The 12,591-nt window shown below is 62.3% G+C and overlaps 1 protein-coding gene and 1 long non-coding RNA gene across 2 annotated transcripts; one reads left to right on the forward strand and one right to left on the reverse strand.

The window, feature by feature from the left end:
• Positions 1 to 5,172: 5,172 nt before the first annotated feature.
• Positions 5,173 to 6,215, forward strand: NHLH1 (nescient helix-loop-helix 1). The gene has a single exon (XM_062626311.1). The coding sequence runs from the start codon at positions 5,336 to 5,338 to the stop codon at positions 5,735 to 5,737; it is 402 nt and encodes a 133-aa protein (XP_062482295.1). The 5' UTR covers positions 5,173 to 5,335; the 3' UTR covers positions 5,738 to 6,215.
• A 2,253-nt stretch (positions 6,216 to 8,468) lies between these two features.
• LOC134167540 (uncharacterized) lies at positions 8,469 to 9,586 on the reverse strand. Its single transcript, XR_009966220.1, has 3 exons — positions 9,506 to 9,586; positions 9,220 to 9,252; positions 8,469 to 8,529 (listed from the first exon to the last, which is right to left on the reverse strand). It is a non-coding gene; the product is annotated as an uncharacterized LOC134167540 (long non-coding RNA).
• Between the last annotated feature and the right edge of the window lie 3,005 nt (positions 9,587 to 12,591).

The following is a 12,591-nucleotide window of genomic DNA, read 5'->3' on the forward strand; positions in this document are numbered from 1 at the left end:
AAGGGAGCTGGAACGTGGATGCTGCTGAAGGGAGCTGGAACCTGGATGCTGCTGAAGGGAGCTGGAACGTGGATGCTGCTGAAGGGAACTGGAACGTGGATGCTGCTGAAGGGAGCTGGAACCTGGAGGCTGCTGATGGGAACTGGAATGTGGATGCTGCTGAAGGGAGCTGGAGCCTGGATGCTGCTGAAGGGAGCTGGAACGTGGATGCTGCTGAAGGGAGCTGGAGCCTGGATGCTGCTGAAGGGAGCTGGAACGTGGATGCTGCTGATGGGAACTGGAACGTGGATGCTGCTGAAGGGAGCTGGAACCTGGAGGCTGCTGATGGGAACTGGAACGTGGATGCTGCTGATGGGAACTGGAACGTGGATGCTGCTGAAGGGAGCTGGAACGTGGAGGCTGCTGAAGGGAGCTGGAACGTGGATGCTGCTGAAGGGAGCTGGAACGTGGAGGCTGCTGAAGGGAACTGGAACCTGGAGGCTGCTGAAGGGAGCTGGAACGTGGATGCTGCTGAAGGGAGCTGGAACCTGGAGGCTGCTGAAGGGAGCTGGAACGTGGATGCTGCTGAAGGGAGCTGGAACGTGGATGCTGCTGAAGGGAGCTGGAACCTGGGTGCTGCTGAAGGGAGCTGGAACGTGGAGGCTGCGCCCTGCGAGGCCAGCACGCCCCAGACCTGGTGCCCCAGGAGCCAGCTCGGCCCCGCTCCATCGCTCCCCGGGCTGGGCCCGGCAGGGTGCCCGCAGCATCCCCGCCTCAGCTGCGGAGAGGGGCCGGGCCCCGCTGGCGTCCTGGCAGCGGGAGAGGAGCTGCCCTTGGAGCGGGGGGGGGACACAGGAGAGACCCAGAGGGGAACAGAGGAGCGCGGGGAGCGCGGAGTGAGGAATCACCGCGAGCAGCCCGGCGGGGGGACGCGGACCCAGGCGGGACGCAGGGGCAGAGGGGTGCGCGGTGGGGCCGGTGAGGGGCTGTGCAGAGCCGTGGGGCCCGGCGTGTGCTGCTCGTGTGCCCGTGAGGGATGCGCGCCCCGGCTCGGGGCGGATGCGGCGATGGCCATGGGCTCATTAGGCGAGTATTGGTGTCTAATGGGTGCCATGGCAATGGCGAGGAGGGCTCCTCAGCACCACCTGAGCCCTCTGCCGCGTCCTGGGCCCATCTGCTGCTCCCTGCCAGGGGCTGGAGATCACCCAGGTGGCAGCGCCCATCCCTGCGCTTTGCCGGCCTCAGGGAACCCAAGGCTTGGGAGGGAGGCAAAACCTCCAGCTCTCAGTGGAAGGAAAAGATGGGAGCAGGAGGCTCTCCAGGAAGCGCCTGGGAGGGATGCGGCTGTGTGGGATGGGGATGCAGGGAGTTTAGTGAGGACAAACCAGAGCAGATTGCCTCAAGGCAGAGGTTAAGAGGAGGATTCAGAAGCAGAGAAGAGTGAGAGGTAGAGACCAGTTCTAACCCACCGAGGAGATCCGTGTTTCGTGGTTCAGTAGGGGATTGGTGTTTCAGAGCAATGCCTGTGTATTCCTGGCACCGTTTTCTTCCTCTTCCCTCCCCAAACTTTACTACAGGTGAATCCTCCAGCAGCTCCCAAGCAGGACCCATGGGGTAGCTGTTGCTGCTGGTAGAGCCTGCCTGGGAGCAGCCACCAGCGCTCGCCCACCCCACACATGGGCGCAGGGACCCCTGCATCATGCAAGCTGCTTGCCCACGGACACACGCACACCCACGCCACGGCTGCGGGGCTGCCCATCACTGGGAGCCACCGGGAAAGCTCAGCCCCATCCTGCTGCTCCTCATCCCGCCCCAGTGCAGGGACCTTGCCTGCCTGTGGGCCCCTCTCCCCTTCCCACATCCACTCCCATCTCTATTCCTCCTTATGAAATATGCACAGGGAACAGATGTCGCCTTCTCCCCGGGCACCCCCTCCCTCCCTCCCAGCCCACCACCTCCATCCACCCTCCAGGACCACATCCAACCTCCACCTCCCTCCTCTCCCGGGGGCTCCAACCTCCTGCACAGCCAATGGCATCCCCTCTCTTGACTTTAATATTTATGAGGGGGGGAGCACCGGAGCGGCCAATGAGGCAGCCGGGGTCGGACCCGGCGTGCGAGGCTGGGGTGTATAAATAGCGATGGGGCACATGCCTCCTTGGGGTGCCCATCTCCAAGCACCGTGGCCCGCTCCTGCCCAAGGAGTAGCATGCCTGGGCCCCAAGGCTTCTTGGGGGGTTCTCCCTGACCCCCCAAGTCCATCCCAGGGAGCAGGACCCGGTGCGCACGCAGGGAAACTTTCTGCCTCCTCAATGGACGGATGAGCCAAGCGGTTCCTCCCTCCCTGGATTACCTGGAGCTTCGTCCTAGAAGAGGGAAGCTGGAGCCTGGGAATGATCATCGGCTTGGGGGTAAGGTGGCTGTCCTGGCATGGCTCTGTGGTGCTCTGGATGTGGCTGCGGGGTTTGGTGCTGCTGGAATGGGAATGTGGTAGGTGGGGAGGATGGTGAGAGGAGCAGCGTGGTCCACGTGGCAACATCCGTGGGGAAGGGGGCTAGACTTTGGGGTGAGGTTTAATGCACAAACCTGCGGGTGCATCCTCTGCTTTGGGCTTGGGGATGGGACAGGGGATTTCTGAGGAGGAAGCTCCATTCAGGTGGCCTGGAAGTTGGTCCCAGACAGACTTTGCATGGCCAGGGAGGCTTCGGACATCGTTCCTGGGGTTTTGCTGGAGGCAGGGCTGTTTAGTGCAGGTTTAAAAGAGCTTCTTGTGATGGATGAATGCAGGAGGGTGGCACTTTACGGTTCCTCTGAGGGAAAGTGAGAAGGAGCCGCTCAGAGCACAAGTCACCCCTGCAAAGGAAAAGCGCTTTGAGGACTGGACCAAGCCAGTGAAGGAGGAGTGGGATAAGGAGTTTATCTGGGGCCGGGACTGAAACTTGTCTCCATGCAAACGCTCTGGTGCCTCCTGCCTGCAGCAGCCGAGACCCCCACGCAGGGCTCCTGCCCTCTGTGCTTGATGCACCTCAAATTCACTCCCAAGGACCCCCAGACAGCACCAGCAGCGTTGCTGTCCCACAACCGCTGCCCTCCGTGCACCGCTCGCCATCGCTCCCTGCCCGAGGAGGAGGAGGGTGAAGTGCCTGGGGGCTGGTGCCCTCGGAGGGGATGGGAAATGGGTGTTTGCCTCCCTCCCTGCCCTGTGCTGAAGGCTGGGCTTGCAGCATGAGAGCAGAATGGGCCTGCAGGCTTCCGAGCAGCAGCGCTGGGGTAGGAGGGAGGTAGGAGGTGAGTGAGGCTGGTGCAAGGGATCCGATGCAGCAGCGGGGGGAGAGGGTTTCCTACAAGCTCCAAGCGTGATGCTGGATGTCCATGCCCTGACCTCACCATGGCCCTAGCACCGGAGGTGCAGACCCATCATGTGTCAACCCAGAGCCAACCTCCCCTCTTCCTCCACACTGCGGCCGCTCCGGAGCTCGCGCCTGTGGCTGGAGCAGCATCCCTGCCCTGCTGGGGTCATCATCCATGGGCACGCTGCTCCTGAGGGCAGGATGGGGCTGCATCGGGAAGGAGGTCCTGGGTCCGTGGGAAGGGGATGGGAGCAGAAGGGGAAAAAAGGGGGGATGGAGGAGGTTAAACGAGGTGCAGGAGTCAGGATGCAGGGAATGGCTGCAGCAGATGGGGCTGATTCCGGCACCCGGGACCCACGCTCCCACCTTGGCCGTGGTGCTTGGTCCCTGGTTTGTCCTCCCTCGACGGCAGGGACAGAAGCTGAGCACAAACCTCAGCCGTGCTCCGAGGGCAGTGCAGTTTACAGCGAGCCCAAAGCTTTGTGGATGCCGAGCGCCGCGTCTCCATCAGCTCTGGCCGGGCTTCCTAAACTTCTTGTTTGGGATTTGGGCCTTTTCCTGTAATAGTGGCAGTGGTTTGTGTTACAGAAAACCAGCCCAGGGGAGTTTCTTTGGTGAAAAGTGGATATCATGGTTCAGTGGGGAGCGTGTGTGTGTGTGTGCACAGAGATGCCCGACTTGGGGCACGTTTACAAGCGAGGGTAAATTCTTGCTCGTGAATGGATGTGGAGTTTTTGCCTGGGAACATTTGCACCTATGTGCTGGGGAACGTGCATGTGGATGTGCACCCGTGTGTGTGTTGGAGCGTGCAAAGAAGCAGCCCCGCGTGTTTAGGGGTGCTTGGGGGAGGATACGCAGTCATTTCTATGCAGTTTTATGGGGTTCCTTTCTGCAAACACCCCACACACCACTCTTTTAAAGCGGGATATGGACGATTTCTCCCCAGTCATCGCCTGTCCCCGTCCGTTTCGTTCCCTTTTCTCACTCCTATGGCTCATTACAAGCCTGTCAGGCCCAAGAGGGGGAATGGGTTGTACATCTCCGCCTGGCTGCCTTCCCAGCCACGCTGCCAGCGTTTCCCCATCGGACGTTGGTTCCCCTTCCCCTGCCCAGGGGGAAGATGCGCCTGCAGCAGGACCTGCTTTACCCAGTGCTGGAGCCGCGCAGGGAAGGCAGCGATGGGGAGGGAGGAGAAGGGAGAGGAGAGGCAGCTTTCCCAGCCCGCGGCGCAGCATCCCGGAGGGAGCGGGGAGCCAGCGCCTCTTTGGACACATCAAGCAAAGCAGCTGTGTTGGGTTCCATATGTCGGGGGTGCCAGGCTCCGTGACATACGGGCTCACTTAGTGTACAATGAGCCCCCCCTGCGCTCTGCTTTTTCCCTTTGCTCATCCACCACCTGGCATCTCTCCGGAGAGGCAGGAGAAACGGCTCCCACCTTCTCCCGGAGCCGCTCCACCGGCTCCTTTCCACCCTCCGTGCCCGGGATCCCGGAGCCGATCCCAGGATGGGGTCCTGCTCCGTCTGGGACCGATGCTGCAGGGCAAGGAGGGGAGCAAAGAGCCGGGTTCTCTCCCTGCCTCCCTCGTACTGAGAGCCCTTGTGCTTCTGTTTTCTAGAGCACGCAGGAGTCCGGCTCTGACACCGACAGCTCCGGAACTGGGTCCTGCCACAGCTGCAAGGGAAGAGCCCGCGATCTCTGAGCTCATACAGCGGATATTTCCTCATCTTCCTATTTATTTTATATGCCTCCTGCCATCGTTCACCCATCATTTGCAGCGGTCGCTGTCAGCCACCCCTCGAGTTTTCCAGGAAAAAGGGAAAAACTTCAAATTCCCTTGCAGAGACTGTGACGAGGATGAAGAGGAGGAGAATAGCCCGGAGCTTGCTGTGAGCCGGAGACCTTGTCCCTAAAGCAGAGCAGCTCTGCTCCAGCGCCGTGCTCGGGTCAGTCCGTCCTGCCGCAGCCCCGGAGCACCCATCCCGCTGCCTGCCCTTCCTCGGCAGCGATGATGCTCAATTCGGACCAGACAGAGCTCGACCTGGCCCCGACACACTCCGAGTCCGAGTCCGTCTTCAGCGACTGCGGCGGCGTCCACACGGGCGGCACTGAGGACGCCGGCGCCGTCGGTCTGTGCGCTCCATCCCGGATGGAGCCGGGAGAAGCAGTGAAGAAGGACCTGCAGCACCTGAGCCGGGAGGAGCGCCGGCGCCGGCGCCGGGCCACGGCCAAGTACCGGACAGCCCACGCCACGCGGGAGCGCATCCGCGTCGAAGCCTTCAACATGGCCTTTGCGGAGCTGCGGAAGCTGCTGCCCACCCTCCCGCCGGACAAGAAGCTCTCCAAGATCGAGATCCTGCGCCTGGCCATCTGCTACATCTCCTACCTGAACCATGTGCTGGATGTCTGAGCCGCCCGGCCCGTGCTCACCCCGCCGGCTGCCGCATCTCCGACCTGAACACGTGCTGGGCACCCGAGCCAAGGGCTCAAGTCCGTCTGTCCGTCTACGACCCGACCCACGCATCAGGCATCCAAAACGCTGTTGCCTGTGTCCACCCGTCTGTTCAAATGGACCGCGTCCCCGGCTGTCTGCTCTACCCCCTCTCTGAACCATGTCCTGTATTTCCCCACCACCAAGCCCAAGTCCGTCTGTCTTTCCATCCTGCTCGAGTCGGGCTGGCTCTTTGGTCCATCACCATCTGTCTGGCCTGCTGGATCTGCTGCCTGAAGCCTGGGCTGGCCGTGTCTGCTTCCAGCTTCTGTCCGTCCTTCTGCCGCGCATCCCACCCGTGCTGCCTGCTGGATCCTGAGGCCGCCCGTCTGCCCGCCCCATCTGCTCCCTGACCCACACACACAGGAGCCACTGAGCCCCAGCCTGTCTGCGTGGCGCCTCTTTAACACGAGCCACGGAGAAATGGACCCGTGAAACCTTGTCCGTCCGTCTGTCTGCGCCTTCTCCCACCAAGCACCCCCCCGGCACAGCCAGCGTGGGCACTCTGTCTGTTTGCTGCTGTTCTGCTCCTGGGCATCGTGCTGGGCACCCGAAGGACCACGTCAGGATGATCCGGGACCACCAGGCAGCCCCAGGAGCACCCTTGGGTGCAGAGCAGCTCCCTGGCTTTGCACACCCCTAAAGGATGTGCTGCAGCCCTGGCAGGACCTGGATGCCAGCGGTGGGTTCCCGGTGAGCTGGAGCACAGAGGGATGCTCGCTGTGCTGCCTGCCAGGTGCCGGAGCTATTCCAGGCTGGAGCAGCACCCGGGGGCTCCCCAAGCCCCTCCATTGCACATGGGAGCTCCCCAGAGCTCAGCACTCTGCTCCCCACATCCATGCATCCCAAGCTTTGCTGCCCAGCCCTCTTTTGCACTAGTGCACCGTGAGCGTGAAGCCCCCCTGGTCTGGCCCATGGCACCGACAGGCACAACCACCCCATGGCACCAGCACTTCATCCCCCCCCACACTCTTCCTCTGTCTCCCATTCACTGCTCTGGTGAAAAAGGCTTGGGGGGGGGGGGGGGGTCACAAGCACAGCACAGGGGGCACCGGGACCCACATGTAAAGAGGCTTCACCCCTGGGTGCCACGGCCCCGGTGCGGGGTGACCTTCACAGGCTGGGGTAAACTGCACTTTACCTGCGGCTGGCAGGGCCGTGGGGATGGGGAAGGGAGGAAGCAGGCACAGCCCCATCCCCGGCTTCCAGCAGCCGGGATTCAGCCCGGTCCCTCCCAGCCGTGGATCAGCACTTTGGGAGCAGGAAGGGGAAAGGGAGCCCAGGAGCCTTTCCTCCAGCAAGGGCAGGCTGAGGCTGGGGAAGGCTCCTTGCAGAAGTGAGTGCTTTGCTTTGCCTTGCGCTGGTGGGGGCTCGGGTGGTTGAGGAGTTCGTTTTGCGCTGGCAGCGGCAAGATCCGGCTCCATCCCAGCGGGTGCTGGCAGCTCCCAGCGCCGCCTCGCTCCGGCCCTCGTTCCCCCATGAAAGTCGGGAATACTCGCTACCTCTGCCTCCCAAGGACTCACCGGTGACCGGGGGATCCCGGAGGGATCAAGCAGCGCATCCCAGAGCCGGCTCCCCCATCCCTGCATCGCAAGGCAGCGGCCGAGCAAAGCCAGAGCAGGGCAGCCCCCCCCCTTTCCCCGCCCCTCCCCAGCCCCGTCTCTGTGCCACGAGGATATTTATTGAATTAATTTATTGATAAATGTTATTATTATTTACTTGCCGCTTTGTGCGCTTTGGGGGAAAGGGGAGCCAGCAAACAGACCCAGAACCCACGAACCCTGCTCCGTGCTCTGCCCTGGCGCCTGCTGCTCCGGGCTGCTCAGCCTGAGCAAGGCTTTGGTATTGCGGAGTTCACAAGGAAGCTGGGGAGGGGGAAATGAATTAAACTGCAGCAAAAGGGGGATCTTGAACCGGCTTCCCCTTTGCTTTCCCTTGAACGCTGGTTTTACCCATCCCTTGCGCTGCTCGGCGCCGGGGGTGATGGATCCCCCATGCAGGAGCCGATGGCTGTGGAAGTGGAGGGCATCCCGCAGGGACCAGGATGGGTCCTCTTTGGTGCAGCAGATCCGGGCTCGCTTCACATCCTTGTCTTTCCCCCACTCCACAGCCCCGGCTTGAGCCCAGCTTGGAGTTGCTGGGATAAACGGACCCGGAGCGGCCCGGTGGCTCTGGTGACAGCAGCAGGATGAGGCCATCTGCTCCAGCCATCAGCATCCCCAACCCCACCCCATAAATCACCTTCTCCCTCCCGGGCCCCCCCCCCCCCCGGGAAATCAGCGGCGGCACCGACGTCACCCACGGCTTCCCGGTGTCCCCCAGCCCTCTCCCTGCTCCCTCAGCCCACCCCGAGCAGTGCTGGGAAGCAGGTTTGCGGCTCGTGTCCTTTGTCTGCGCGGATGCGGGGCATCCCCAGGGGCAGGGCTGCAGCTGCTCCGCCGCTTGCTCCAAATTTCTGCCTCTAATCAATTGGCCTCGGCTCAGCAGAGCTGCCTCAAAGGGAGAGAATAAACAGGGGGAGGGAGAAGGGAAGGAGGAAGGGGACTTTGCACCGGGCAATAGCTCCGATGGGGCACGGAGAGGGACCTCAGTGCTCCCAGGTTCCCTTTTTGTCCCAGCACAGGGGTTTCTCCCCAGTGATCACCCCTTGGTCCCCGCTGCCTGCATCCAGACCCAGCCTCCGCACAGGGATGCTCATGCTGGGGGGCCATCTCCATCCCACCTCCATCCCATCTCCATCCCACCTCCATCCCATCTCCATCCCGTCTCCATCCCACCTCCATCCCATCTCCATCCCACCTCCATCCCACCTCCATCCCATGTCCATTGACCTCCATCCCATCTCCATCCCATCTCCATCCCACCTCCATCCCACCTCCATCCTACCTCCATCCTGTCTCCATCCCACCTCCATCCCGTCTCCATCCCACCTCCATCCCACCTCCATCCCATCTCCATCCCACCTCCATCCCATCTCCATCCCACCTCCATCCCATCTCCATCCCGTCTCCATCCCACCTCCATCCCGTCTCCATCCCATCTCCATCCCACCTCCATCCCATCTCCATCCCGTCTCCATCCCACCTCCATCCCATCTCCATCCCACCTCCATCCCATCTCCATCCCACCTCCATCCCACCTCCATCCCACCTCCATCCCATGTCCATTGACCTCCATCCCATCTCCATCCCATCTCCATCCCACCTCCATCCCACCTCCATCCCACCTCCATCCTACCTCCATCCCGTCTCCATCCCATCTCCATCACACCTCCATCCCACCTCCATCCCATCTCCATCCCACCTCCATCCCACCTCCATCCCATGTCCATTGACCTCCATCCCATCTCCATCCCATCTCCATCCCACCTCCATCCCATCTCCATCCCATCTCCATCCCACCTCCATCCCATCTCCATCCCATCTCCATCCCATCTCCATCCCATCTCCATCCCACCTCAATCCCACCTCCATCCCATCTCCATCCCACCTCCATCCCACCTCCATCCCATCTCCATCCCACCTTCATCCCATCTCCATCCCATCTCAATCCCACCTCCATCCCATCTCCATCCCATCTCCATCCCACCTTCATCCCATCTCCATCCCATCTCCATCCCACCTCAATCCCACCTCCATCCCACCTCCATCCCATCTCCATCCCATCTCCATCCCACCTCCATCCCACCTCCATCCTCTCTCTGGGAGGTGGCAATGGGATAGGGCAGTGCAAGCTCCACGCAGCAGCTCCCAAACCTCCTCAGGGCCCCGGCCTTGACATATGGTCCTCATTGTGCCTCGCACAATGGAAACGCTTCACGCTGATTCAGATGCTGGTTCTGGCCTCGCTCTCATCTCGGGTCCCTCGCCTGCTCTTTGTGCTTGTGGGCAGGCAGGGAGCAGGCAGCTCCGCTTCTCCTCCACCCAACTCCCACTTCCCAACTCCTTTCCTGTTCCCACAGCTTTCCTATTCCCTCTCCTTCCCCGTACACATCTCCATCTCTCCATCCTCCTCAAGGCCTCCGGAGGACACCAGTCCCGGTGCACAGGTAGGGGGATGCTCAAGGAACGTTTCACAGTGGGAAAGCAGAACCCACGGAAAACAGAACCATGGAATCCCAGCGAGGTTTGGGTTGGGAGGGACCTGGAAGCTCATCCAGCTCCCCGGGCAGGGACCCCTTCCACTGGAGCAGGATGCTCCAGCCTGGCCTTGAGCCCTGCCAGGGATGGGGATGGCCCCTGGCCCTGTCCCACGTCCCTTCCTCTGCCGGCAGGGAGCAGCCAGGGCAGGATGTGACAGCCCGGGCTGGGAAGGGTGAATCCCTTGTTCCTGCTGCCCCAGGCTGCCTGTGCCCTGGTCCTGGGGGGGGAGCAGCAGCAGCAGCGTCCCCAGCCCCTCTGTGAGGCACCAGTGCCATCTGCTGGGTCCCTGTGATCAGAACTCCCCCTTTCCCCCTGCCCAGGGCTGGGTACCCCCATCCCCTGCCAGCCAGGCCGCGGAGCATCCCTGTGCCGTGCCGTGGGACCCAGCCCCAACCCGCTGCAGGTCTCAGGCAGGGCTGGGATCGGGACAAGGGATAAAGGCAAACGGCCCCTGTGCGACCTCCCCAAAAGCATCCCCTGTTTCCTGCTCGCTTCGTGCTTGGCTCAGGGCGCAGGAGGTCCCGTCCCCATGGCCGTGATGCCAATGGGAGATGGGCATCTGGGAGAGAAAGGCCCTGACCCCAAAGGAACAAGGGTCTCATTAGGTAATACCTGATGCCATGCCTCCAGATGTGGTTGGATGCCGCTGGTCCCAGCCAGGGAGGGCAGCCACCCTGCTCTCTTCTTTTAGACTCCTAATCCCTGGAGTTACCCACCCGGAGCCTCTGCCCTGCTCCTTACGGAGCAGGAAGCCCAGCTCTGCTCCTCGGGACTGATGAGTGTTGGACCTGTCACTGTCGGTGTGCAGGGTGGCGGAGCAGCTCTGGGCCAAGAGAGGGGCCGGGTATGGTGGTGTGTGACATGAGGGCTTTGGAAGGTCTCCCCTGCTCTGCAGAACGCAGACAGAGCTGGTCCTGGGCAGTCCTTTCCGAAGCACCCAGCACCCTGCGTGCCGCTCATCCCGGGGGCTCCGTTGGCCGGGTGCCTCGCAGAGTCCCGGGAGCAGGGTGCGGACGGAGGGGACGTCCCTGTAAATCACAAGGGGGAACAATGGGGCCCTTCCCAGCTGGCAGGGAGGCTCCAGCAACCCCAGCTGGCCAGGAATGAGCTCCCAGGGCCCGTTAATCACTCCCGGAGCCTGAACAGGAGCGAGGGGACAGCCCGGGGCAGCTGCAGAGGGAAGGGAGGGCAGAGGGACCCAAAGTCCTGCACCCTTGAGGTTACACCTCAGGGCCACTCTGGTGACTTGGCCCATTGAGCCAAGTGGGAAAACAGCGGGATAAGTATCCTGGGGTGAGCTGCGTGGGGCACCCCAGAGCAGGAATCACAGTGACGGCTCCTAGACGGGCTCCTCAGTGATAGCCAAGACCCTCAGTCAAAAAGAGGGGGACAAGCTGGCCAAATCAGGGGTCCTCTCAAAGGGCCCCAAGCTCCGTCCTGCAGCTTCCAGCTCCGCTCACCCCTTCCCTCTGAGCCAGAAGCCAGCCTGGACCACGCAGTGCTGGCTGCTCCATGGATGGTGCTGGGCACCACCTGCCTGGTGCCTTGGTCCCTGGGGCACACACGGGCAGGAAGGTGACCCCAAAACGCATGGGCTGAGCTGGGCCAGAGCTCAGACAGCACAGGAACCCTGTGGGGCGGGATGGGATGGGATGGGATGGGGATGGGATGGGGATGGGATGGGGATGGGGATGGGGATGGGGATGGGATGGGATGGGATGGGATGGGATGGGGATGGGATGGAATGGGGATGGGATGGGATGGGATGGGGATGGGATGGGGATGGGATGGAATGGGGATGGGATGGAATGGGGATGGGATGGGGATGGGGATGGAATGGGGATGGAATGGGGATGGGGATGGGATGGAATGGGGATGGGGATGGGATGGGATGGGGATGGGATGGGGATGGGATGGAATGGGGATGGGATGGAATGGGGATGGGATGGAATGGGGATGGGATGGGGATGGGATGGAATGGGGATGGGATGGGGATGGGATGGAATGGGGATGGGGATGGGATGGAATGGGGATGGGATGGAATGGGGATGGGATGGAATGGGGATGGGATGGGATGGGATGAGATGGGGATGGGGATGGGATGGGGATGGGATGGAATGGGGATGGGATGGAATGGGGATGGAATGGGGATGGGGATGGGGATGGGATGGGGATGGGGATGGGGATGGGGATGGGGATGGGGATGGGGATGGGGATGGGGATGGGGATGGGGATGGGGATGGGGATGGATAAGCCCCCGCCCCACGGCTCCCTTCCTCCCTCCCCAAACCTTCCTCTCCATTAAGGCAAAACAAGCCATTTAAATCCAGCCAATGGCGCGCCGCGCTCTCCTCCCGGCTCACGCCATTGGCCAGCGCAGGGAGGCGGGCCCGGTCCTTTCCCAGCCTCTCTCATTGATAGCAAGCGCCCGGCGCGGCTGTTCCGGGCAGGTGACGCGTCCCCGCCGCGGCTCTTGCTCCCCAGTTCCCACGGCCCCATTGAGGGGCGGGGGCTGGCTTTGCAGAGCGCTCTGGGGCCGGGGGGGGAGGGCAGATGTCATTGGGGGTCCCCCCTCATCAGCAGAGGGGATTGCGCTGCTCCAAAGACCTGAGAGCCCCCCCCCAATAAAGG

Source organism: Pezoporus occidentalis, unplaced genomic scaffold, assembly GCF_034315485.1.
Source record: "Pezoporus occidentalis ecotype Australia unplaced genomic scaffold, CSIRO_AGI_Poc_V1 ctg29, whole genome shotgun sequence".
NCBI classification, from domain to species: domain Eukaryota; kingdom Metazoa; phylum Chordata; class Aves; order Psittaciformes; family Psittacidae; genus Pezoporus; species Pezoporus occidentalis.